Source organism: Rhamphochromis sp. 'chilingali', assembly GCF_963969265.1.
Source record: "Rhamphochromis sp. 'chilingali' genome assembly, chromosome: 1".
Taxonomy (NCBI): domain Eukaryota; kingdom Metazoa; phylum Chordata; class Actinopteri; order Cichliformes; family Cichlidae; genus Rhamphochromis; species Rhamphochromis sp. 'chilingali'.
The window spans coordinates 72,369,580-72,397,324 of record NC_137929.1 but is presented as its reverse complement, the minus strand read 5'-3'; the positions used below and the strand labels follow the sequence as shown (position 1 = coordinate 72,397,324).

The 27,745-nt window shown below is 42.0% G+C and overlaps 2 protein-coding genes across 2 annotated transcripts in view; one reads left to right on the top strand and one right to left on the bottom strand.

The window, feature by feature from the left end:
- LOC308396731 (uncharacterized protein) overlaps positions 1-27,745 on the bottom strand; it is a 525,219-nt gene that overhangs the window by 32,428 nt on the left and 465,046 nt on the right. The gene's annotated exons all lie outside the window — the stretch shown is intronic.
- LOC308396145 (NACHT, LRR and PYD domains-containing protein 3-like) lies at positions 260-19,969 on the top strand. The gene is made up of 10 exons (XM_080881246.1): positions 260-290; positions 2,436-2,576; positions 4,750-4,852; positions 5,010-5,202; positions 5,321-7,100; positions 9,125-9,295; positions 10,788-10,961; positions 13,136-13,312; positions 18,830-19,003; positions 19,510-19,969. The coding sequence occupies exons 2-10, from the start codon at positions 2,458-2,460 to the stop codon at positions 19,523-19,525; spliced, it is 2,907 nt and encodes a 968-aa protein (XP_080737372.1). The 5' UTR covers positions 260-290; positions 2,436-2,457; the 3' UTR covers positions 19,526-19,969.

The window sequence follows — 27,745 nt, the reverse complement described above, 5'->3', positions numbered from 1 at the left end:
TTTATTCATTACTTCAACAGGTTGAAATGAGCTTTGAAGAAACATCAGTTTAGTACTGAAACATTCAAATGCTGCAGGAAGAAGAACAACAAAGTGATGACATATGTTTGTGTTTTAAACGGGAAAACTAAATCACGACCTGCAAGAGGTTTAGGAATTTCCGAGGTTTATCTGAACGCAGCACAGCGTTTTGATGCTTCCGACTGTCCGCAAACGCCGCATTAGGCTCAAAGTTTACTTTCACTTCCTGAACTTCGTGGAGTGGCGCTTGTTGTTGGTGTGAAGAAACTGTAAGTTTGCTTCGTTTCCTCCTTTAACAGTTTGTCTTTAGGAACTTTACTGTTTGTTCAGCTCATGTTGGATTTCTTCACACAACAAACTGTGTGTGTTTCAAATCAAATCAAATCACTTTTATTGTCACATCACATGTGCAGGTACACTGGCACAGCACATGTGAGTGAAATTCTTGTGTGCGAGCTTCACAAGCAACAGAGTTGTGCAAAATACAATAACGTAAACAAGCAAAATACAAGAATGGCTACATCTGAAACTAATAAATATATGTACAATATATAATAGTATATGCATTTCTGGATGTGTATACTAAATGTTTTTCTACGTGTGTGTGTGTGTGTGTGTGTGTGTGTGTGTGTGTGTGTGTGTGTGTGTGTGTGTGTGTGTGTATATACACATTTTTACAAATTAAATAGAGTAAACAATAATAATTATATAAAATATACAGAGTGAGACATGTGCAAAACAGTGGCATTTATATACAGTGTGGAGTGCATAATGTTGAAGTTCCAGTAGTGAAGCTGAGGTGTCTATGACGTGTTCAGCAGTCTGATGGCCTGATGGAAAAAGCTGTCTCTCAGTCTGCTGGTACGGGACCGGATGCTGCAGAACCTCCTTCCTGATGGAAGCAGTCTGAACAGTTTATGGCTGGGGTGACTGGAGTCCTTGATGATCCTCCCCGCTTTCCTCAGGCAGCGCTTCCTGTAGATGTCTTGGAGGGAGGGAAGCTCACCTCCAATTATCCGTTCAGAGCACCGCACTACTCGCTGGAGAGCTTTGCAGTTGTAGGCGGTGCTGTTGCCATACCAGGTGGTCATGCATCCAGTGAGGATGCTCTCAATGGCACAGTGATAGAAGGTCCTGAGGATGCGGGGGCTCATGCCGAATCTTTTCAGTCTCCTGAGAAAGAAGTTTGTATTGTTTGTATTAAAGTCAGTGTGGGATGTTTTCCTGGCTAACATTAGCTGTGTACTTGTGTCAAGCCAGCCTCCAATTCGAGACTTGCAGTCAAGCCAGCCTCCAGTTTGTTTTACGTTCCCTGTGTATTCAAAGTATTACGGGAATGGATGTGGAAACCGGATTTCAAAATAAAAGCCAACTTCGAGTGAATTAACAGATATGTTAAGAACATAATAACATATAATTTAGGCTTCTTTTTTTTTACAAACTCTAATGTTAGATCTATATGACACAGCCTTGTACCCTAATTGTGCCCTGTCATTATCAACGCCATCTTATTTTGGATTTCAAAGTAAAAGCCCTGTGAATCTTCATTTTTGAACTACTCTTTCAATGACTTCATAATGCTCTTAAACATGTTTGGGGTTTGTACAGTAAAAAATATCACATTTTGCCTACTCGGATTTTATGTTTTTTTGTCTGATTTTATATCAGTTGTGCCAGTACAGTTAGTCAAAATGAAAAACTAACTGTAAATTCAAACACTTTATGTTGTGCTGAAAAAAAAAGATACTAAACAAGGCAAAGCAAACAGTTTTTAAAGGTGAAATATAGAGGTCAAATCAAAAGTAGGTAAAAATGGCCAGTTATACCCTGGACCCCAGAGGGTTAAAGCTGAGTAAATGCTGACACCAGACCAGCACCATGATAAACTGAAAGGCTACTGAAATTGAACAGGTCACAAAGTGATGAGCAGTCAGGCTAATTACTTTTTGAGCAATGACCAACACCGATTACAACCAAGAGGAAATACATCTAACATGAACAAACATTGACCCACAACATGCAGTTATTTTGCACAATTGTCTTTCATATGCTGCTCAGTGATGGTTGTCACTGTCAAAGCAGAGCTAGTGAGAGTCAGTAAAACCCACTATTGATCATGTGCCTCATCACAAGTGGGTCAGCGCCCCTCTCTTTCCCTCGAGGGTTTAAATATCTGGGACTCTCCACCATTTGGTTTTAGAACTGCAGAAGCTTCTCAGATGAAACATCTTCAAGAAACTTAAAGAAGTCTCTTTTCGTTTCAAGCTCCTTAGATAACCATGACCTGGATGACTGAGAACCTACAGACATGTTGACCTGGTTTCTAGGTTACATGACAGGTCAGAGGTCACTGACTGTAACTCAGTTACTCCTGTTAATGTCAACTCACTGAGTGTTTGTGGTTTACCTCTCAGACCGACTGAAGTCCACAAGAAGATGATGATGAAGGAAGAGGAGGACAGAGCAGAGTCTGCAGGATCCAGTTGTCCCTCTGTGAGGAGTGACCGGTCCAAAGATGAACCTCCATACTTCAGTGCTGAACCTGGACCAACGAGGTCAGAGAACTGTGATGACTCCTTTACATGTTTTTGTTTTCCTGCATAAACGTGACCTGAAACATCCCGAGATTTTCACAAAGAAAACAATGAAAGAGAAAAGATCCAAATGTTCGACTTGGTCATTTGCTGTTTGAGGACAGTGATGCTCATATCTGTGGGGAAAGTGTGACCTGAGTGGGTTCATGTTTGCCTTTAAAGAACAGAGGTGCTCATCTTGAATAGACAGGTTGTTGAGAGACATCAGCTAGAAAAAGCAGAGGAAAGAATATCAAGATTTATTTTCTTGATATTCTGAAAAGAAATAGTGTGAGCATTCTTGATTATGGAAAAAGTCATTTGGACATTAAAAGAAAGAAGCAGGTGATCAGAGAATGGTAGTTTGTCAGCTGTGCAGTTGGAAGGAGTAAGTCCTGTTGTGGGAGTTTTCCATCTAAATAAAGCCTGCAGACAAACAGTGAAGAAGAAGAAGAAGAAGAAAGCGTACTTTATTGTGAGTGGTAGCTAAGATCCTTTAATAAAAAAAGAAAACCCCGAAACCCAAGCTTGATGCGCAGAGAAAAGCCATCGCAGGGCAGATGATCGGCGAAATCCCTCACTGAGCCTAGCGTGGCCCTCAGTTAAATACCTCTTACAGTAACAATAGGCAATAGACAGCTGTTTTCACACCTTTGGTCTTCCAGATGTGAAAAGTCGTTGGGCTGTTGCCACGTCTCCGGCAAATAGAAAAAGTAAAACTGACGGTCCTTTAGGAGATCCTGGACAAGATGACCTTTGTTCGTGAGCGAACGGATGTTAAGCAGGCCGAAGTTGACGCAAGTACTGTCAGACTGTGTGAGAGTGCTAGGCGACCTGGTCAGGTTAGCCAAAACATTGTGGTCAACAGCCCTGCCAGGGTTCTGTGAAGGGTGGCAAGAGGTGGACCAGAGAGATTGTAGTTGCTTAGAATTATCTTGATTAAAATACCATGGATGTAACTTCGGCAAGAGAGGAAAACAATATCCGCATGGAGGTGAAGAACAGCAGGCGGTGGAGCAGCCAGGGAAAAGCAGAGTCGAAGGAGCTCATCAGCTGTGTATTGATGGATTTCAGTACAGGGTTGAAGGATCGATGACACAAGGATCCAGGCCCACACAGACAGTGCATAAATCCTGGGAGGCCACATCATGAACACGAGCAGAGACACAGATGGGCCGTATAGACATGAATAGAACAGGAATACGTTGGAGAGAGTAGCTGGGATGCCGGGAGAGGATAGCAGTGAGTGGTGATAACAGTAACAGGAGAAAAGGGTAGCAAAACCAAGGGGGCAAGTAGCAGGTAACAAGGTACAAGTAGCAGGAGTAAAGAGCACCAATAGCAATAAAAGTAGCGACATGGTTAGCGATGAATAGTGGGAGCAACTCGCACGAGCATTCACTCGACCAAAACCAGAACACACATGCTAAACATGAACTGAAGGTGAGTGGAAATACACCTAAACTCTGGAGTTGGCTCCAACTAAAACACTAACACAATGCACCACGCTCAGGGGCTAAGAAATTAAATTAACTCACTATGACGGGCAAAAACTTCAAAATTACTAGATACTATACCAGAGTATTACTGTAGTATGCTGTGAACAAAAGCAGAACTGTGAAGCACTAATCTCGACTACAACAATTTCAGTAAAAGTCACATAACATGAAAACCTGAGTCACACTAGGAGTGTGGCAGCAGAGTCCAAAGGAAGAAAGGGGGAAGCAAGAGGCATTAATCCTAATTTTACAGGTGGAAGCAAGGCATGGGGGGAAGTAAGGTCCGTGTGAGGCTAAACCAGACCAAGTTCTCTCACTGTAAAGAACCTGGCAGGGAGGCAGGCAGGTGAGTTACGCCAAACCCAACAAGCAGAGTAGGTTAAAGTTACGACCATCCATCACCTCCCTAAGAGTAGGGTGTCTGGAGATCTTCAAGTCTATAATGTACTCTCTGTGAAGGTGCAATAAAACCTGGGGCCTACTTGTGATAACATTCGACATGCATGCATACAATTGGTGTCAGAAGTATCTTGCTATACTAAAATGATATGATACATGGGATTAAAAAGTCTGCCCCCACAGTCCATAAAAAACTAACAACTAAAATTTGAACTAAAAAAAAAAAAAACATTCAATTTTTTTTTTAAAAATTCCAGAAATTCTTCATCATTTCTCCACAGAGTGGACCAGCAGAGCTCAGAGGTTCCCAGTGGTCAGTCTGCCCAGCAGCATCAAACAGACCTGAACTCCATATTTATGGTCTGTACATGTACAACAACTACTTTTACATCTATTCACAGTCGTCTCCATGCTGCTCTTTGTAGACCAGTGGATCGTCAGTGTGTCCAACATGGATCTGATGTTTGGCTCCATGATTTCAGTCTGATTGGGTCGCTCATAAAGTATTCTGTTCCAGCTGCTGGAGGACAACATCATCACTTTTGTGAAGGACGAGCTGAAGAAGATCCAGAAGGTTCTGAGTCCAGATTACCCAGAATGCTTAGAGAGTCACAGGGATGATGATGAGGAGAAGAGGAGCAGCAGAGAGGCATTTGTGAAGATCACAGTGGACTTCCTGGGGAGAATGAAGCAGGAAGAGATGGCTGACAGTAAAACGATTTCTAAAAATATGTAATATGATGGATAATATTTACTAATGTCTCCATGTGTTAAGTAATTTCTTATCATGCGTATTGTGTAAAACACAAACTTTTTTTTTCCATTTAGGACTTTCTGCTGCCGCTCATCATCGTAGCCTTAAATATAGGCTGAAGAAGAAGTTCCAGTGTGTGTTTGAGGGCATCGCTAAAGCAGGAAACCCAACCCTTCTGAATCAGATCTACACAGAGCTCTACATCACAGAGGGAGGGACTGCAGAGGTCAATGATGAACATGAGGTCAGACAGATTGAAACAGCCTCCAGGAAACCAGACAGACCAGAAACAACAATCAGACAAGAAGACATCTTTAAAGCCTCACCTGGAAGAGATGAACCAATCAGAACTGTGCTGACAAAGGGAGTGGCTGGCATTGGGAAAACAGTCTTAACACAGAAATACACCCTGGACTGGGCTGAAGACAAAGCCAACCAGGACATCCAGTTCATATTTCCATTCACTTTCAGAGAGCTGAATGTGCTGAAAGAGGAAAAGTTCAGCTTGGTGGGACTTGTTCATCACTTCTTTACTGAAACCAAAGAAGCAGGAATCTGCAGCTTTGAAGACTTCCAGGTTGTGTTCATCTTTGATGGTCTGGATGAGTGTCGACCTCCTCTGGACTTCCACAAAACTACAATCCTAACTGACCCTAGAAAGTCCACCTCATTGGATGCGCTGCTGATAAACCTCATCAGGGGGAACCTGCTTCCCTCTGCTCGCCTCTGGATAACCACACGACCTGCAGCAGCCAATCAGATCCCTTCTGACTGTGTTGGCATGGTGACAGAGGTCCGAGGCTTCACTGACCCACAGAAGGAGGAGTACTTCAAGAAGAAAGTGAGCGACGAGAAGCAGGCCAGCAGGATCATCTCTCACATCAAGACATCACGAAGCCTCCACATCATGTGCCACATCCCAGTCTTCTGCTGGATCACTGCTACAGTTCTGGAGGATGTGCTGGAAACCAGAGAGGGAGGACAGCTGCCCAAGACCCTGACTGAGATGTACATCCACTTCCTGGTGGTTCAGGCCAAAGTGAAGAAGGTCAAGTATGATGGAGGAGCTGAGACAGATCCACACTGGAGTCCAGAGAGCAGGAAGATGATGGAGTCTCTGGGAAAACTGGCTTTTCATCAGCTGCAGAAAGGAAACCCAATCTTCTATGAATCAGACCTGACAGAGTGTGGCATCGATATCAGAGCAGCCTCAGTGTACTCAGGAGTGTTCACACAGATCTTTAAAGAGGAGAGAGGACTGTACCAGGACAAGGTGTTCTGCTTCATCCATCTGAGTGTTCAGGAGTTTCTGGCTGCTCTTCATGCCCATCTGACCTTCATCAACTCTGGACTCAATCTGCTGGAAGAACAACAAACAACCTCCTGGTGGTTTAAACCATCTCTCCACCAGAGTGCTGTGAACAAGGCCTTACAGAGTCCAAATGGACACCTGGACTTGTTCCTCCGCTTCCTCCTGGGTCTTTCACTGCAGACCAATCAGACTCTCCTACAAGGCCTGCTGACACAGACAGGAAGTAACTCACAGACCAATCAGGAAACAGTCCAGTACATCAAGAAGAAGCTCAGTGAGAATCTGTCTGCAGAGAAAAGCATCAATCTGTTCCACTGTCTGAATGAACTGAATGATCATTCTCTAGTGGAGGAGATCCAACAGTCCCTGAGATCAGGAAGTCTCTCAACAGATAAACTGTCTCCTGCTCAGTGGTCAGCTCTGGTCTTCATCTTAATGTCATCAGAAAAAGATCTGGATGTGTTTGACCTGAAGAAATACTCTGCTTCAGAGGAGGCTCTTCTGAGGCTGCTGCCAGTTGTCAAAGCCTCCAACAAGGCTCTGTAAGTACATTTGCACTCTTGTGTTTAATTTATTGGTGAAATAAATTTAGTAATTCTTTCTATCTTTCTATGAATTCATATCCTAAAGTCTTGAAATTTTTTCCAATACAACTGAAACCTCTTTGATGGCTCAAGAACTCATCAGTGTGCTCAAGACGTTGAATCCTACATAAACTGTGATCATCACTGCTGCTGTTGTGTTATCAGTCTTTGTTTAAACACCAGGGCTGTACGTGCCTAATGTTACAATACTTTATATTCACATACATGCTCCTAGATACATTTCTACTGCAGGTCTATTTTTAGTCGTAAATGTTAGGGAAACTCTTGCTTTTACATGCGTGGTGGATTTCATTAAACAAAGCATTTGAATTACTCAGGGATTCATTGCAGCCATAGAAATATCCTTATGTGACCAATGGTAAATGGTCTGTATTTGTATAGCGCTTTTCTAGTCCCCAAGGACCCCAAAGCACTTTACACTACATTCAGTCATCCACACATTCACACACTGGTGATGGCAGCTACATTGTAGCCACAGCCACCCTGGGGCGCACTGACAGAGGCGAGGCTGCCGGACACTGGCGCCACCGGGCCCTCTGACCACCACCAGTAGGCAACGGGTGAAGTGTCTTGCCCAAAGGACACAACGACCGAGACTGTCCAAGCTGGGGCTCGAACCAGCAACCTTCCAATTACAAGGCGAACTCCCATCTCTTGAGCCACGATCGCCCCAAGTGGTCGGCGGGGTTATAAACAAAGTAATAAAATGACAACGCCACTCTAGGAAATACAAAATCGTTTAGAAATGAAATGTAATTTAAAAAACAACAACATTTGCACAGGTTCAGAAATGCACACTGAGGTCCGCTCAAATATTAACACAATTTTATTTATTAATATAAAATAAGATGAAAAATCAACAATGACAGAGCACTGAATGCAGTGTCATCTAAAACTGTGTCCCAAATTAAAATTAAAATAAACAGACAACTGGGCCTTACCAGCAGAAGGGACCAAAAAGAAAACCACACAAAAGACCCCCCACTACAGTCTATTCACCCGGTGCTTTACAACAAAGGAAGTGTTGAAAACGACCCACCATCTGAGGTCCCACGGCCGCCGGCAGATCCTCAGTTCACTGAAATAAAAGCACAAGACATAGGAAAAGAAGGGAAATGGGCATTTCAAAAATGGATACATTTGAAAACTGTGCTTTCACGTCAGTGTGGACAGCGAAAAGGGAGACTTTCTAAAATGATGACGCATGTTAGTCATATGATGCAGTCATGTGACCAATTAAACTAAGATAGTGGAGGGCATTATACAGCAGTCTTTTTGTTTCCTCTCAATTCTGACAACCCTATTAAAGATAAATATCAGTCTATAGATGCTCCAGATAGCTTTTCTTAAAATTCTTTAACTCTCACTCGCTTTTGCAACTTTGTACTTTTTCATTCACTCATTGTTAGTCCATTTAAAAAACGTAGTGCTTTTCCTTGACATTTCCTCAACCACGACATTTTAAAAGAGCCAGAAAGTGAATAAGTGAACGAAAACACCATTCTCAAATCTATCCAGGATAGTGTGGATGTAGCCACAACCTGCAGCACAGTAGTACAAAGTATGGATGGCTGGATGGCTGCAACAACCAGAGTTTTACCTACCTTTGGTATTTCTTGATGGCACGATAGTAATATTTACTGAACACAGGCATCTTCTTATATCTTTTCTGCTGTGAATGTCCCTGCTGTCCACACTTACATTTCAATATCAGGCTCTAAAATGTACAAATGGCTCTGAGAAGATTACATTTCCCATCAATAATGTTTCTACTACATTTACAGTGTGTTTTCATGTCTTCTGAAACAGAAGGTGGAGCAGGTGGAGCTTACAAAGAGTAAATGCTGATATAGAGGGATAGTTGTGTTTTCATGAAGCTATTTAGATAACCATTAATTGTATTGCTGGGTTTTAAAAAAATGTTTCATTTGACTGATTTAATCAATTCATTTGTTTTTCAGACTGAGTCACTGTTACCTCTCAGAGAGAAGCTGTGATGCTCTGTCCTCAGTTCTCAACTCACACTCCTATCTGAAAGAGCTGGACCTGAGTAACAACAACCTGCAGGATTCAGGCATGAAGCTTCTGTCTGCTGCACTGCGGAGTCCACATTGTATACTGGAAACTCTCAGGTCAGCATCCAAACGTTCCCACTGCTGATCATTTAAAGTCCGAATAATATTATTCTATAAACAACCACCTTTCTGGAATTTGCAAGTGAGTATGTTTGTGAAGGTTCTCAGTCATCCAGGTCATCGTAGTCTAAGGAGCCTTGAAAGAAAGGCTTCTGGACTTCTTTAAGTTGCTTGAAGACGTTTCACCTCTCATCCGAGAAGCTTCTTCACTTCTAAGGTCAAATGGCGGTGGGGGCTAGATTTAAACCCAGCGGGAGTAACCCCCCAAAGAGGGACAAAAGGACCCCCTGAAGATCCTCTACCTAATCACATGAGCCAAGGTGTGAAAACGGGTGTGGGTCACAATCAGTCAGGGTTTCAGGTGAGCACATTGTGAAACCTGGCCCCACCCTATCATGCGATTTCCTGAGGTCAGATGGCCCAGGATTTGAGTGGGCGTTAAGGCGTCTGGGAAGGGATCTCAAAACTGGATTATAGATGGCAGAGAGTTGGTGTCGTAAGCCCCGCCTCTGTTCAAAGATGGTCGCTCACAGAGGACATAAATGGCTTCTTTCACTCTTTCAAACCATCTGTCCTCTCTGTCCAAAATGTGAACATTGGCATCCTCGAAAGAGTGACCTTTATCCTTAAGATGCAGATGGACTGCTGCTGCTCCATTGAAAGAGGAGTGTTTGTGACAAAAGAATTTCCCTTGGGATAAATACAGTTCATCTTATCTTATCTTATCTTATCTTATCTTATCTTATCTTATCTTAAAATGCCCTTAACAATCAGGGTTATCCTGTTGATCAAAGTCCATCACTGAGTTTGTAAAAACACATTTGTCAATCATTATCTTTGGTATATAAGGAAAATGACAACATTTAATCAAATTTCCTCATCACCCTCTTTTGTCTGACCATTTGAATCCCATTTGAATTTCCAATAAAGGACTCCACAGAGTTTGGTAAAAATAATGACAATAGATGTTTGTGTGAAAGTGCGGGAAGCAAATTTGTATGTGATGTTCTTTCAGTGTAGCACTCTGTAGACGGTCCCTGAGCACTGGTCTCACAGCCAGCTGCACATGACGACCAGTGTTGTTAGTCTAGGTCAGAAAATGACTCGTTGGACTGACAATGAGCTTGTAGTTTGTCTGTTTTAATAATGTGACTGGAAAAAGGTGTGGTTGGACTTCGAATATGTCTATTCCTTTCCAACTTCACCTTTAAAAGTGAATCTATGAGGCTTCTGGAATGTAAAACAAATTTTTTCAAGTCTTTTTCATATTTGTATGATAAAAGTACAACTTTAATGTCAAACATTCGGAGTTTTTTCTCTTGTTGTGTTTGTTTGAAGCTGCTTCCTGTTGGCTTCAGCTGTTTTAAGTTTCCATTTTCTAAACTTCTACATTCTGAACCTTCTTCAGCTCTTAGTGGTTTGTGAAACACTGAATGATTTCAAGAACACACTTTGTCTAATAAAATTACATCTTTCATTCTTTATACAGATTGGGGAGCTGTGGGTTGTCAGACATCAGCTGTGATTATCTGGCAGCAGCGCTAAAGTACAACCCCTACCTTATGAGACTCCTGGACCTGAGCTTCAACAAGCTGCGGGATATAGGAGTGAAGCAGCTGTGTGTTCTTCTGGAGAATCCGCGATGCCGATTTGGAACTCTGAGGTCAGTCACCATGCTTTAGTTGTGCTGCGATGAATATGATGTGAAAGTTGTCCCGACACTGCCGATCATAGGTCCACAGAGCCTTATACAGGAAGTCTTGATCCATTCTTTGTAGACTTTTTATCTCTGATCCTCTAAGTCTTACTCAGTAGTTAATGCAGAGTTCTGGGCTGATATGGGTGAGGGGACTCAGGCAGCCTGATAGACTGTCCAGATGTCCATGGCTTCCCTGCTTGTCCTGATACAAATAAACATAAGTAGCCTTTTTTGAATTTTTGTGGAGGAATAAAACCCATTACGTTGAAACATCTCAGCTTGTGAAGGAATACAATAAAGGTGGTTCAAAACTCCAGAATTAGAATTTATGGTTGGCACCCTTAGAATTAAATGGTTAAAATCTGAGATAATGAGATATACCCACAACTTCTCCCCATAATTAAACCTTATGGAATCATAGGGTAATTACACTCAATCAAAAATCAATTTTCAAGAGCGACTGGTTTAAACAAAAAGATTATATTTGTCGTGGTCCTGGGTCGGTTTGACCCAGCATTTTGAGTTTCTTATGTTTTGGTTTATTTTTGCATTATGGATTATTTCTTATTCTCTGGCGATACTGTTTTGATTATAATTATGTTCTGATTCTTTAGCTATCTGATGATGATGATGATGATGATGATGATGATGATGATTATTATTATTATTATTATTATTATTATTTCTGGTTTAGGTTTTGTTATCTTGCCCTCATGTTTAGTTTAGGTTTTTCCTGTACTTAGCCTCCTCTGCTCGTATGTCCCTCTGTCTGTCCATGGTGTCTCGTCTGGTCCTCTATGTCTGTTAGTTTCCTGTTTTATTCTGAAGGTCCTTGTCTTATGTGAGTGTGTTCAATTTACGTTTCCCCCTGCCTCATCAGTTGTGATTTCCCCTAGGTGTGTTCCCCTCCTGTCTCTCATCCCTTGATTACTGCCTCAGTGTATTTAAGCCCAGTGTGTCTTTGTGTCAGTGTCGCGTCGTTAACGTCTGTTCACCCTCTTACCTTCCCGTGTGTTCTGTTTGCCTGCATGCCAGTTTAGTTATTTTCCAGTATAGTTAGTTTTCTGTTCAGTCACCCCTGCAATAAAGCTGGTTATTCTGGGTCCTTCCTCTCTGCCTGCCTGCACACAGCCGAACCATGACAATATTCATAACAGATTTGTTGATGATAACGGTGTCATTCTGAGTTAGACATACTTTTCGGAAAAATATTGTCTAAACTGTTCTCAAAGAGAATATAACAAATTTTGTGAACTGGTCCCACTGCCTCTGCTTCATTTGATTAAAAATGTTATGATATACAATAATTTCTCATCAGCGCTCCCAAATTTATTGCCAGGGAAATGTCAGCTGTGTGATGAAAATGCAATAATAGATTTATTAGTAGTTTCTTCAAAGACAAAATATGTCATAGTTACAACAGTATGGTTACATTGAGTAAATATCACATCCATTGTGCTAAATGGAGGAACGCTAAGCCTTCTCTTCCTGGTTTTAATAATGATTTTAAGATATTTTCTTTCTTTGCTAAAAAAGACAAAAAGCACATATCCCAAAAAAACAAGAATAATTCCATCTGCTATTCTAAATTTTGACTTATGCTGAGGCTTATATATTGTTAAGTAATGCAGCTGCTTCACTTAGGCTCCTAGCAGGTTGCTGAGTAGACATCTGTGTAGTGGTTTGTTTGAAATCTACCACTTTTTCCTTCAGTTTCCTTGTCAAGAAACAACTTCCTGTTCAACTGAAATGCCTTTCTGTTCAACTGAAATGCCTTGGTTTCTCAGTAATGTGTGTGAGAGCGTTTCAGTAATAACGTCCCTTACGGCATCTCATAGTCGGCCTCCTGAATTTGTTTTCTTTGTTTTGTACTCTGTTTGTTTTTTAATTTCATGCATTAAAGCTTAATCACTCTTCATGTTTTTATGATAAATGTACAACTTTAATGTGAAAAATTCAGATTTTTTTTCTCTTGTGTTTGTTTGAAGCTGCTTACAGTTGACTTAAATTGTTTGGAGTTTCCTTTTTCTAAACTTCTACATCTGAACCTTCTTCAGCTCTGAACAGATTATGAAATACTGAATGGCTTCAAGCACACACTTTGTCTAAAAAACGTAAATCTTTCCTTCTTTGTACAGATTGATGAGCTGTGGTTTGTCAGACATCAGCTGTGATTGTCTGGCAGCAGCGCTGAAGTCCAACCCCTCTAATCTAAGAGAGCTGGACCTGAGTGAGAACAACAAGCTGCAGGATTCAGGAGTGAAGCAGCTGTGTGGTTTTCTGGAGAGACCAGGATGTGGACTTGAAACTCTGAGGTCATTCACCATGTTTTACTTGTGCTGAGATGAATATGATGTGAAAGTTGTGCTGACACTAAACTGCAGACATAAGGCTGATACTGATCCACACTGAGGATCTTCATGGTAAAGTCTGTCTTCTTCTTCTCTGGTTTAGTCCATTGACTGCAGCAGAACAATGTTCACATTTCAAACCTTCTGAGAACAAGAAAAATCCTCCACTGGATAATTCACTGTGAAACTCTAAAACTCTTCATTCCACCTTAAAGTCTGAGTGACACTGAAATCCAAACCAAAATGGCAATTTGCTTTACAAACAGCAGTCCAACACAAACATACACACATCATCCAAAACACAATCCAAAATCCAAATCTCCTCCACTGCCAGCATGAATGATGGGAAAAGAGAAGGAGGAGCACTCTGACATTCAGGGTTAGAATGAGTTTCATAAGGCAGACTGTGACGATCAAAGCTGCATTAGATAGCTTACATAACTTAATGAATGAGTGGACATAAGTGGACAGAGATCATCTTAAGCACTTCAAAGGCTTTAAATCAGCACATTTCTCTTTATTCTTTATCAACTCTGTTATATTCTCTCAGTTTTCTGTGGAATGAAGTTAACAGCAGGCTAATAATATGCTGACCAATAAGTTTCTATTAAGTGTTGTAATTTGTATATTAAAAAGTGCCAGTGCTTTGGCTTAGCACGGCTCAGCTTACAGTTAGAATACAGCTGCTGGATGTGATTACCATGTCATAGTTATCTACCAAACTGCTAACTGGGGAATTTCAGGCCACAAATCCATCCATCCATCCATCCATTCGCTTCCGCTTATCCTTTTCAGGGTTGCGGGGGGCGCTGCAGCCTATCCCAGCTGTCACAGGGCGAGAGGCGGGGTACACCCTGGACAGGTCGCCAGTCTGTCGCAGGGCCAACACACAGGGACAGACAACCATTCGCACTCACATTCACTCGCACATTCACACCTAGTGGCAATGTGGATTATCCAATTAACCTATCCCCACAAGCTGCATGTCTTTGGACGGTGGGAGGAAGCCGGAGTACCCGGAGAGAACCCACGCAAACACGGGGAGAACATGCAAACTGCACACAGAAAGACCCCGGCCTGATGGTAGAATTGAACTCAGGACCTTCTTGCTGTGCAGCAACAGTGCTAATCACCGTGCCACCGTGCTGCCTAGAGCCTGTTCTCTAGCTGTCATCGGGCAAGATGCGTGGTCCACCTACGCAGGGGAGCAGTCCATCACAGGGCAAACAGAGAGAGACAGAGAAGCACTCTCTCACATCCACACCTACAGCCAATGTAGAAGCACCAATGAACCTAAGCAGCGTTTCATTGGACTGACGGGAAACATCCAACCTCCAAAGAAAGGCCAACAAGCTTCAACCTACAACCTTCTTGCTCTGCCACTTTTCGCCATTTCAATTCAATTCAATTTTATTTATATAGCGCCAAATCACAACAAAAGTCGCCTCAAGGCGCTTCATAGATACAGAGAAAAACCCAACAATCATATGACCCCCTATGAGCAAGCACTTTGGCGACAGTGGGAAGGAAAAACTCCCTTTTAACAGGAAGAAACCTCCGGCAGAACCAGGCTCAGGGAGGGGCAGCCATCTGCTGCGACCGGTTGGGGTGAGAGAAGGAAGACAGGATAAAGACATGCTGTGGAAGAGAGACAGAGGTTAATAACAGATATGAGTCAATGCAGAGAGGTCTATTAATACATAGTGAGTGAGAAAGGTGACTGGAAAGGAAAAACTCAATGCATCATGGGAATCCCCGGCAGACTACATCTATTGCAGCATAACTAAGGGAGGATTCAGGGTCACCTGGTCCAGCCCTAACTATATGCTTTAGCAAAAAGGAAAGTTTTAAGCCTAATCTTGAAAGTAGAGATAGTGTCTGTCTCCTGAATCCAAACTGGAAGCTGGTTCCACAGAAGAGGGGCCTGAAAACTGAAGGCTCTCCCTCCCATTCTACTTTTAAATACTCTAGGAACAACAAGTAGGCCTGCAGAGCAAGAGCGGAGCGCTCTAATAGGGTGATATGGTACTACAAGGTCATTAAGATAAGATGGGGCCTGATTATTTAAGACCTTGTATGTGAGGAGCAGGATTTTGAATTCAATTCTGGATTTAACAGGAAGCCAATGAAGGGAAGCCAAAACAGGAGAAATCTGCTCTCTCTTTCTAGTCCCTGTCAGGACTCTTGCTGCAGCATTTTGGATTAGCTGAAGGCTTTTCAGGGAGTTTTTTGGACATCCTGATAATAATGAATTACAGTAGTCCAGCCTGGAAGTAATAAATGCATGAACTAGTTTTTCAGCGTCACTCTGAGACAGGATATTTCTAATTTTAGAGATGTTGCACAAATGGAAGAAAGCAGTCTTACATATTTGTTTAATATGTGCGTTGAAGGACATGTCCTGGTCAAAAATGACTCCAAGGTTCCTCACCGCGTTACTGGAGGCCAAGGTAATGCCATCCAGAGTAAGAATCTGGTTAGATACCATATTTCTAAGATTTTCAGGGCCGAGTACAATAACCTCAGTTTTATCTGAATTAAGAAGCAGAAAGTTAGCGGCCATCCAGGTCTTTGTGTCTTTAAGACATTCCTGCAGTTTAACTCATTGGTGTGTGTTATCTGGCTTCATGGACAGATAGAGCTGGGTGTCATCTGCATAGCAGTGAAAATGTATGCTATGTCTTCTAATGATGCTGCCTAAGGGAAGCATGTATAATGTAAACAGAATTGGTCCTAGCACTGAACCCTGTGGAACTCCATAATTAACCTCAGTGTGTGAAGAGGACTCTCCATTTACATGCACAAACTGGAGTCTATTAGATAGATATGATACAAACCACTGCAGTGCAGTACCTGTAATACCTACAGCATGTTCTAATCGCTCTAATAGGATATTATGGTCGACAGTATCGAACGCTGCACTGAGGTCTAGCAGGACAAGCACAGAGATGAGTCCACTGTCAGAGGCCATAAGAAGATCATTTGTAACCTTCACTAAAGCTGTTTCTGTGCTGTGCTGAGCTCTGAAACCTGACTGAAACTCTTCAAATAAACCTCTGCAGATGATCTGTTAGCTGTTTGACAACTACTCTTTCAAGGATGTTTGATATGAAAGGAAGGTTGGAGATTGGCCTATAATTAGCTAAGACTGCTGGGTCTAGAGATGCTTTTTGAGTAAAGGTTTAACTACAGCCAGCTTGAAGGCCTGTGGTACATAGCCGATTATTAGAGATAGGTTGATCATATTTAAGATCGAAGAATTAATTAATGGCAGGACTTCTTTGAGCAGTTTTGTAGGAATGGGGTCTAAAAGACACGTTGATGGTTTGGAGGAAGTAATTATTGAAGTTAACTCAGAAAGATCAATTGGAGAAAAAGAGTCTAACTTAACATCAATGGTACTAAGAGTAACTGTAGATAATATTACATCTGTGGGATGATTATTGGTCATTTTTTCTCTAATGATAAAAATTTTATTTGTGAAGAAGTTCATGAAGTCATTACTAGTTAACGTTAAAGGGATGGTTGGCTCAAAAGAGCTCTGACTTTTTGTCAGCCTGGCTACAGTGCTGAAGAGAAACCTGGGGTTGTTCTTATTTTCTTCAATCAGTGATGAATAGTAAGATGTTCTGGCTTTGTGGAGGGCTTTCTTATAAAGCAGCAAACTATTTCTCCAGGCTAAATGATGATCCTCTAGATTTGTGACACGCCATTTCCTCTCCAGATTACGAGTCATCTACTTTAGGGTACGTGTTTGAGAATTATACCACGGAGTCAGGTACTTCTGATTAGAGACCTTAGTTTTCACAGGAGCTACAGTATCCAGAGTCGTACGTAGTGAGGAGGTGAAATTATTAACAAGAAAATCGACTTCTGTTGGGGTAGCGTTCAGATAGCTGCTCTGCTCTGTGTTGGTACAGGGCATTGGAGATGATAACAGTGGGTGGATTATATTCTTAAACTTAGTTACAGTGCTTTCAGAAAGACATCTACTTTGATAAAGTCTACTCTCCACTGCTGTGTAATCAATTATTGTAAAAGTAAATGTTATCAGGAAATGATCAGACAGGAGAGGGTTTTCAGGAAACACTGTTAAATGTTCAGTTTCTATGCCATATGTTAAAACAAGATCTAGAGTGTGATTAAAGTGGTGGGTGGGTTCTTTTACATTTTGAGAGAAACCAATTGAGTCTAATAACAGATTAAATGCCATGTTGAGGCTGTCATTTTTAGCATCTACATGGATGTTAAAATCACCCACAATAATTATTTTATCTGAGCTCAGAACTAAATTAGATATAAAGTCTGAGAAATCAGACAGAAACTCTGTGTAAGGCCCAGGTGGACGATAGATGATAACAAGTAAGACTGGTTTCTGAGTTTCACAGCTGGGGTGGACAATGTTAAGCATCAGGCTTTCAAATGAATTAAAAGTCTGTCTTGGTCTTTCATTAATTAATAGGCTGGTGTGAAAAATTGCTGCCACACCGCCCCCTCGGCCTGTGCTTCGGGATTTCTGGTAGTTAGAATGACTCGGGGGTGTTGATTCATTTAAACTAACATAATCATCCTGCTGCAACCAGGTTTCTGTAAGGCAGAGTAAATCAATTTGTTGATCAATTACTAAGTCATGTACTAGCAGAGACTTGGAGGAGAGAGACCTAATATTTAATAATCCACATTTCACTGTTTTACTCTTTGGTTCAGATGTGGATACTGTATTGTTCTTTCTTTGTGATTGTTTATGTTTAAGTTGTTTGTTGCTGGTTTTTAGTTTGTTTTTTGTCATTTCAGCCCAAATCCTGCATTTTCCTGTTTTTGACTACAGACCAGCTACACTAGCACTTTCTCACCAGACACTGCCACCTAGTGGAGGAAGTCTTAGTTCCATTTGAAGCTTCAGATTACAGTTAGTTCCTTTCAAAAGAGGTGGAGGTGGTGGGGCCACAGCACCATCATCACTGAATGCCATAAGACACTTAACCTTTGTTTCCATATGATTAGGACTTCCTGTTGTTCCAAGGAGGAGTGGAACATGTGTAAAAATCTCCCAGTCAGTTTCAGACAATCTCGGGTCAAGTCTAGAACCACTGTGTGCCCAGTTTGAGCTCTCTTCAGTACTGTGATCTGACAGACCCAGAGCGGCCATCACATCACATTTAGAAGCTCCCAAGATGGAGCCACAACACATGTCCAACACTTAGTCTGTCTTGTGGGACCGACTGGAAGAAATGATTCAAGGACTTAGTCACAGAACAGAGATTCAAAACTCCAAAATCCAACTGGCTGCATTGGGGCATATGGTCTGAAAACTCTGCACAGTTTCTTGTTTGAAGCTGTTTCCTGCTGGCTTCAGCTGTTTGGAGTTTCCATTTTATTACACTTCTACATTCTGAACCTTCTTCAGCTCTGAACAGATGATGAAACACTGAATGATTTCAAGCACTTTGTCTAATAAACTTTCTTTAATTCTTTATGCAGATTGTGGAACTGTGGTTTGTCAAAGATAAGCTGTGATTATCTGGCAGCAGCGCTAAAGTCCAACCCCTCCCATCTGAGAGACCTGGACCTGAGAGGAAACAACCTGAAGGATCCAGACGTGAAGCAGCTGTGTGATCTTAAGGAGAGTCCAGACTACAGATTGGAGACTCTGAGGTCAGTAGAGTGATGGAGTGAGTGGGTGGTGCTGTCAGCAGTATTGTACTAAACACAGTCAGTATGAAACAAAGATGCAGTGTTTCCTGTAAAGCTGCAGCTTCTCAGTGAAGCTGTGGGAGGAGAATGGTGACAGCCTTCAGGATTGGACACAAACACTTCCTGTTTCTGCCTTTTGTGCAGAGCAGATGTTTGGCTGGTATTCCACCAGTTAACAGCTGGAACCGTCCATCTGGATTGTTGGGGTTCCTACAGAGCTCAGAGTGGAAACACCAAGGTTCTTCTAATGAATGAAAGTCCAAACTCAAACTAGGAGTCAAAAACATTTTCATCAACTTCAATAAAAATCCAAAGATTAGAAAAAGTGAAGCAACAATGAGTCCTAGTACAGTCCCAGCACTGACGTCCCTGCTGCTCTTTATACTGGATGTGCTGCATCACTGACAGCTGATGAAGAGTCTCTGGAAACACTCGTTTATCTCCTCTGCTCTTCCTTCTCTCTGCAGGTGGAGCTGGTTGTAAATAGGATGGTGTGTTGCTGAGAGAGGAGCAGCTGTGTCCTGATGATCCAGAGAGGTTGAAGCAGCAGCAGCAGCTTGTGTGTAGAGACGCTCTGACTGGGCCATGTTACTGGGAGGAGGAGAGGAGAGCTTCATCCAGCAGTGATTGAAAGAGGAATGAAGTGCAGATGACTGTCAGTGCTGCAGAGTGAACTGCTCTGAGAACAGCTCCACTGTCAGACACAATGTAGACTCCAGCATCAGCCCTGTGTGTCCCTCTGGATCTGACAGAGGATCATCAGTGTATCTGGACTGCTCTGCTGCTGCTCTGTCCTTCTACAGTCTCTGCACAGTCTCTGTCTCACTCTGGCTTCAGACCCTCCTGGATCAAACTCACCTGGAAAGGCTTCCAAACACCTTTGAATAATAAACATCATGTTTTATAAGATAAATATCATGTTTTCATGTGTCTGTGCAGTTTGAGCCTTAGTGGATGAATCAGTGCTTAATTTTTAATGTGGCTACTAATGATCAATAAATGTGTTGACTGGAATCAAATGAATGACTTGGACTGTATCTGTTCCTGCTTTTCTCTCTTGTGGATCTGATCCAGACCTTTAAAGCAGCCTCAGAAATACCTGGAAACACGGATCGGAGAATTGAGGTGAGATGAAGAACAGCTGGGAGAAAAGACACAACACGAGCTTCTCGTCTGTGACTGAAACCTTTGACTCATTTTTAATCTTTGCTGTTTAACTGGGCAGTGAGGCGGCTTTTAACACAGGAGACTCACATTTGACCTTTAAATGAACCCGTGATCTTTGCTCCAGCACCACTCTGTCCACAAACAGCTTGTGATTGATTAACTGAACCTGATCAATAGTCCTGAAGTTTCACAGACTCGATGCTGCACTCCGATTAAAAAGAGCTTTTATTTTATCAAGCAGGGTATAGGTCACTTCCTGTCACTCCTAGCGTGACATTAAGACACATCAAAAATGTCCTGAACAGTGAAATAAGTCCAAATGCGCTCAGTGATCAGATGAAGACAAAAACAACAATGAAGGTGATCCCTGCAGTTCTTCTGACATCCAGCAGAGGCAGCAGTGACTCAGTCCCCATAGACTCAAACTGGTTTGGTCTCTACAGATAATTTCTTCCTTCATGTGTTTTGTATTAATGAGGAGGTCAAAGTCCCATGACCTCATTGTTGCTTCCTGCTTAGAGCACACTGGACTCCCCAGGTGTGTGTTTGTGACATCATCACAACCACAGTGTGTGTGTGTGCGCTGTTGTCAGGATTTGGGACTGAAAGTCATGGACGGGGATTGTGGAGACCGGCCTTCTGGGACATGTATTCGTAAGAGTTTCTCTTTCAGGAGGAGAACATTTCAAAATGTGAATTTCTCGTGTTTGCAGCATGAAATGTGCTGTAAAGTGTTGTAAACTGATTTTGGGCTGTACTTCCATGTAATGCCATTTTTGTACCAGAAGAGGAAGCAGTGAGTCAGTGTAACCTTTATTTAATTAGGCAAAGACCACATTCGTATTCACAGTGGCAGCAAAGAATCTTAAAGCGCTGCTTTCACATCCCTGCATATGTTTCCTGTTGCCCAATCTATTCTCCCTTATCTGATCATCAACATCCTGTACACAAAACTGTCGCTGTTGCAAGTGCCTCTGACCTAAAGTCACCTTTCACAAGAAAATCACAAGAAAATCATTATAAGCGCCTATTCTACTAAAAGATCAGAGAGAAAACAACCATTTTAATCAATTAAGTTTAAACATATAAGCAATTACTCATGCGTAAATTTTATCATAGCCAAAAGCTGCCTAAAAACAACTCCTGTGTGTTTGTCACAGGCCAGCGCTCTGAGTTCATTTTGTATTTGTCTCATTTTAGATATGTGATTAGTTTGTGTCATTCCTATTTAGCTTTAGTTAAGGAAAGGCAGTTATTATTTATTGTTTCCTTGGTTTCTATGTTTGAGTTCTTGTATCGTTCATCACGTTAGGTCTGTTAAGCTTGTGTTGTCATGTCTAGTTTCAGTGTTTCCTGTTTTATTTTGAAGGAGTCGTGTGTTCTTTGTTCATTGTATTTAGTTTCACTTCCCCTGTCCTGTCATTAAGCTCATGTCAGTCAGCTGTTCCTCCATGTGCTCCCACTTCCCCTAATCACCTCCTGTGTATTTAAGTCCTGTGTTTTCAGTGTGTCATTGTCAGATCGTCTGCTGTGTTTGCAAGCCAAGAAGTTGCGTCAAGTCTCCTCATGGCAAGTCTCCTCATGGCAAGTCTCCTCATGGCAAGTCTCCTCATGGCAAGTCTCCTCATGGCAAGTCTCCTCATGGCAAGTCTCCTCATGGCAAGTCTCCTCATGGCAAGTCTCCTCATGGCAAGTCTCCTCATGTCAAGTCCATGTTCCTGTAGGTTTTTAAGTTAATTTGGCTCACCCAGTTTAGTTTATTGTTAGCCTTGCATTTTGCCTTTTGTTTACAGTTATTTTGCCAGCCTCAATAAACGGCTCGTTTTCTGTTATTCAAGTCATGTTTCACATTTTGTTTCCGTCTGCATTTGGGTCCACCCTTCGCTCTACACACAGTCAGCCCTGCTGATTGTGACAGTGTTAACACTAACTTCATTTTAAAACTCACATTTCCTGTGTCATAACCCTTTTTTTGATATAGCATTTTTATTTCATTTTGCTCCTTTTCATTATACTTTATCAGACTTAACCAAAATATATGCTTTCCTTCCTTAGGTCCTTCTTTAAAGCAAGAAACTCCTATTCAGTTCCTCTTTCCTGTCACTTGTTGCTAGACCAGCTCAAATTCACTTATAAGCTAAATGAATGTCAGGCCTTTGGCCTTGCAAGTTTATAGATCCTATGTGTTTGTAAGCATGTGCGGCCTTCTATGCTCTAAGTCTCTTACACAATAGATTGTCTGGACATTGCGCCAAACAAAGCTTAAGACCCTCTGTAGACCAAGCAACAACTCTAAATGAGCACAATCGCAATGTGTATACAAAATCATTTTTACGTATATAATCTTCAATGTTATTCATTTGGGTCAGCGACACTTGTAACATTCTCATAACAAGCTCTCTCCTCTACCCTAGAAATAAATCTATGTAATATCTGTATGTGTAAGCCTACATTATAACCACTTCTTCTAGAAATCAAAAAGAAATCAAACATTTTCTACTCCTACAATCTTCACTAGTTTTCCTCAAAGCATATCTTTTATTCCCACAGTTTCCCTTTAAGTTTTGTAAACAGCTTCTTATGAACACCAGCATTTTATCTTCTAAACAGGATTCAGTTCACTTTAATCCTTTAACCTTAACATAAAAATAACAATTTCTGCCTCAGTTTTACCATATCTAAATTATCAAAACCCCCAAAAGTTATAACATAATCCTAAAACCCATTAAACCTTAAATCCCTCTCTTTGACACATCTCATGCGTCAAACTCAAAATGCTTCACCCAAGCTTAGGAAATTAAAAGAAAAAGTTTAGTCACGTCATCTCTCAAAACAGCTCAGCCATCCTCCTCTCAGGTATATCTGCTCCGACCCTGCAAACCTGTGTTTAAGGAATGAAATCAATTTAAAGGATTAAATTCAGCGTCTCTCTGCCGTTCTCTTTACCACTACACTCTCTGTCTCGGCAGTGTCTTATTCTAAGTGGGCGAGGAACGAGACATGTTCACTTACCTGTGTGTGAGAGAACTCCCTCAGTGTCCGTGTAGTACTGGTGTAGCACAAGTAGTGGCCTTGTTAGACCTGCTAGTGCTACTTCGTGCCTTCTTTGCATGTGGTATAGGCAGTGTAGTTACCTTTAACCACAGTCTGAGGACAGATGGGAAATATACAAAACATTCCACCACAAAAGAAGATTTCAAAGATTTTAATAGATTACTTTAAGAATTTGAGCAAACAACAGAAATAAGTGTGTGATAACAACATCTCACTCCTCAGAATTATGTAAGAAGGCTTCATTTCATAATGACAGTAAAGCAAATACAGACAGATGTGTAGAGAAAATAATCACATAAAAATAATAACTGTGCTAATAAGAAAACCCTCCTGATGTCCATAAATACGGTGGAATCAAAGGTTCCTAAAGTTATAAAGTAACATGTCAGGTAAAGTTCTTCATGTTTGAACTTGAGTAAATGTGTTTATCTAGTTTCCAACAGTTGCAGCAAACACATGGAGCAACACAACGAGAACACACAGTGAGGTGAAGTGAGTGAAGTGGATCAGGTTTTCACCACTTCAAAACACACCCACACATGTCGGGGAAGTGGGAGGAGCGGTGGGAGGAGCGGTGGGAGGAGCGGTGGGAGGAGTGGTGGGAGGGGCAGTGGGAGGGGCAGTGGGAGCAGCGCTGGAAGGAGTGGTGGTAGAAGCAGTGGGAGGAGCAGTGGTTTGTAATGAACTGTCTGGGGAGGGGAAGGTAACTGTGTCGCTGATCCATTGCTGGTACTGGGACACAGGAGTGTAGGTTGTAGGAGTTACAGAGCATCCAAGCACAATGAGAAGTCCACTCTGCAGCCAGACGGATCCACTCTGAGTCATCAGTGGTGCCCCAAAACTAGTCTGTGGAAAGACAGTGATGAAAGTTATCAGGACAGATGTGTAACTGTTAGAGGTCGACCTTTGTCACCCACTAAAGTTTGAACTTTGTTGGTAGTTTTGTTACAAACTGCTGAAATAAATTAAGTAATAAATAAATTGATCGTCCCAGTATAACACAGTCAGTAACACTTCATGGATATCAGTCTGTCCACTTAGGAAACATGAACCACTGTGAATCCACTTCAGCTGCTTTGGTGCAATGAAAGTGACGATTCCACAGACAGAAAGTTTCAGGCAGCTCGTTTAAAGGAATCAGTTTCATCAAATAAATTAGAGGCTTTAGAAAAAACAACCTTTGATAAACATGAATATTAATATTTATGGTCAATTACAGCAAAACAAGTAAACCAAAGTGTGACTAAAGGTGAGATTATCTCAGTGACTGTCAACAACAGATTATAAGAAATAAACTTGTGCTCACCAAACATGACCCTCCAGTACAGATGATGCTGTCTGGGACCCATGGATATCTGGCTTTGCACTCACTGTTTCCCACTATTGGTACGTTTGCCTCCTGCAGGTTATTGCTAGTTGTAGAGAATTTAAACATCAGGCTTTTCTAAAGACTCCAACACAATGCTGTAAAATACAATAAATATTTTATGATTTACCATCAAAGCCGATGGCCCAGCTGCTGGTCTCATTGTTGAAGGTGCTGTTTTGTGAGGCTACGCAGATCGGCCGAATGTAGTCTGTGAAATTGACAGGAGCCGACAGCTTCAGAAGACAAATGTCGTTCTCACGAGTCGACGAGTTGAATCCAGGATGGCAGGTGATGTTTACCACTGTGCGATTCACTTCATTTGGGTTTGGACCTGAGTGGCTGTTGCGGCCCAGATAGACCACCCTGCTACTGAAATCCCTTCACACTTGATTGGCTGGAATCTAAAGTGTGTCACAGCTCAGGGAAAAGAAAAGCACTGAAATAAAGCACCGAAATGTGCGCTGCTTTTCGGTCTGGTTACTACCGTTTATGTCAGAACCCCCTAACCCAATTCTAACAGAGGAACACGGGTGATGTAGCAGAGACTTGTCCTTCATTAGACTGTGACACTGTGTAACAACTAAAACACACTTCAGTGTTTAAATTCAGTTTGTGAACTCAAACGTGCAGCTGCCACATTCTGAACAGCAGCAGCTGTCAAACTGCTCTCTATGTTTGCAGCTACAGCTTTTAAATGGCTGCTATAAATGTTCATTTTCAGATCTCTGATTGGAGGAGAAGGCAGCGCTCAGTCAGTCATATTGTGATGAAAGAAACATGAAACAGCCCTTTAACATGAGCACTCACTCAGAACCTCAAGCACAAAGATCAGCTTAACAGAGAAAGCCTGCTGTGTGTTTCCTCCACAAAGGAAGTATGTCCACTCGTAACCAGTAACCATAGTTACTTCATAAGTTACACAGGTGACACAGACTCCACACTTCCTGCATCTCTTTCAAAGTAAAAGCGCTGCGTGCTTTTAGTGGTCTTATTGTGAAACATCTGCAGCAACATTGTGTGTAAGAGGTGATGTTGAACTCCAACCACTGAGCCGCTCTCCTTTATTCTACACACATGCAGGTCTGTGGACTGTGAGAGGAAGCTGGAGAACCCGGGAGAACCCACATGGACACGAGGGGAACCAACTGGGGTTCAAACCAGGAAACAGAGACGGGAAGAACATGACTCCACCTTCCATCTACTCACCTGCAGGAACAGTCAGTGCAGACAGCAGCAGCACACACACACCTGCAACAGTACAGAAGTCACTGAGGATCACTAAAGGTCAGAGGTCATGATGAGGACAGACAGGTGTAGGAACATCAGCTCACCTACAGCAGTCAGCAGAAACAGGCCTGAAACTGAAGAACACACTGGCTGTGTCCCAATTCAGGGTCTGCACGCTTGAAGTACGCATTTCAAGTGCGGTTACGTCACCGCCACGCAATGACGGCTGTCCCAATTCGAAGTATACTTCAAATGCATACTCCAAATGCGCCGTCGATTTCCCCAAATATCAAGCGTGGTCCGGTGCACGCTTCGTGGTCCCATATATCCCACAATTCATAGCGCGGCGGTGGATGTGGATAATTTTGCCGCAAAATACGGCAGAAGGGAGCGGCCGAAGAGGTTTTTTTCCCAAATTTTATTGAACTTATAAAGCGAACAGTCAGTCATTCCACTTCAGTTTGTACAGTAGACATACAAGGCGAATAAGGGTAACAATATACAGTGCAATGAAATAAGAAGGATAAATAAATAAAGGATAAAAAAAGAAAAAAAAAGGGGGGGGGGATGTGAAAGACTTCATAAAAACTTTGTACTTGAAAGTTGTGACAGCTCATTCCTTAAACATTTCTGAATGAACTTCAATCAATGATAAACCTTTTTTATTGGAAGTTAATTTAAGAGAGTTTAAGTAATATTCAATTTCAATCAAAAACAAATTAAATGATGGGATTGAGTTTTGGAATTTTTTGGAATATATATATATATATATATATATATATATATATATATATATATATATATATATATATATATATATATATATATATATATATATATATATATATATATATATATATATATATATATATATATATATATATATATATATATATATATATATATATATATCACTGGGTCCTAAGGCTAGACCCCCTATGCTAAGCAAGCCTACCGCAGACATGAGCGAGACAGATAAATATGAAGGCATGCCGGCTCGGACGTCGCCCGGATGAACAAGGTCCGCGTCAGGTGTTGAGGAACCAGGGCACCCTGACGAAAAGTGGGCTACTGGAACAAGAAGGCATTGGTGGGCAAGAGACGAAAACAGGGCATTGTTGGAATGCTACTACGCAAGTAACCCCGGCGGAAGGGGCTACATGAATAGGATGACGGACCTATGGATTCTTCGATACCCAACATCCACAATGACGGCGAAACAACTAGTAGCTCAGTGTTCCAACATTCGAAAGAAGGGACTGCTCTCACAGCTAGAGATTGACGAGGTACAACACAAATGCTACGGCAAGGAGGAGTCAGGACGCCAGGTCAGGGGGGAGATATCATCACCCCCACCCGAGATTGGGTACATAGCCCCAAGTGCGATAGGAGAAGGATCGTTGAGTGCGAGAGGAACTGACCTGAAAAATAGGATCATGGCCAAGCTTGAAACCTGGATCCCCCGCAGCCGGTTACCAAGATTACGTGAAGTACCCTCAGAAGGTCTGCTAGATGATGTTAATGCAGCACTACGGACAATACCTACAACCACGATTACCGACACTAACAAGCTGATCTACAATACGGCAGCAGTGATCAGTGAGATGCTTGGCTACAAGTTGAACAGCCACAAGGGGCAGTACCCTCCATGGAGAAGGAGGCTAGAGGACAAGATCAAAGTAGCACGGAGTGAGGTTAGCCAACTAACGGAGTTGCAGAAAGGTGCGACAAAGAAGGTGCATAAGAAATACAGCAAGCTGTCCATACCTGAGGCCTTGGAAACTGCCAAGCAAAGACTCACAGCCTTGGCCAGCCGCTTGAGGAGGTACACCAGAGAGATAGAAGGCAGGAAAATAAACCAGCTGTTCTCCACAGAACCAGCAAAG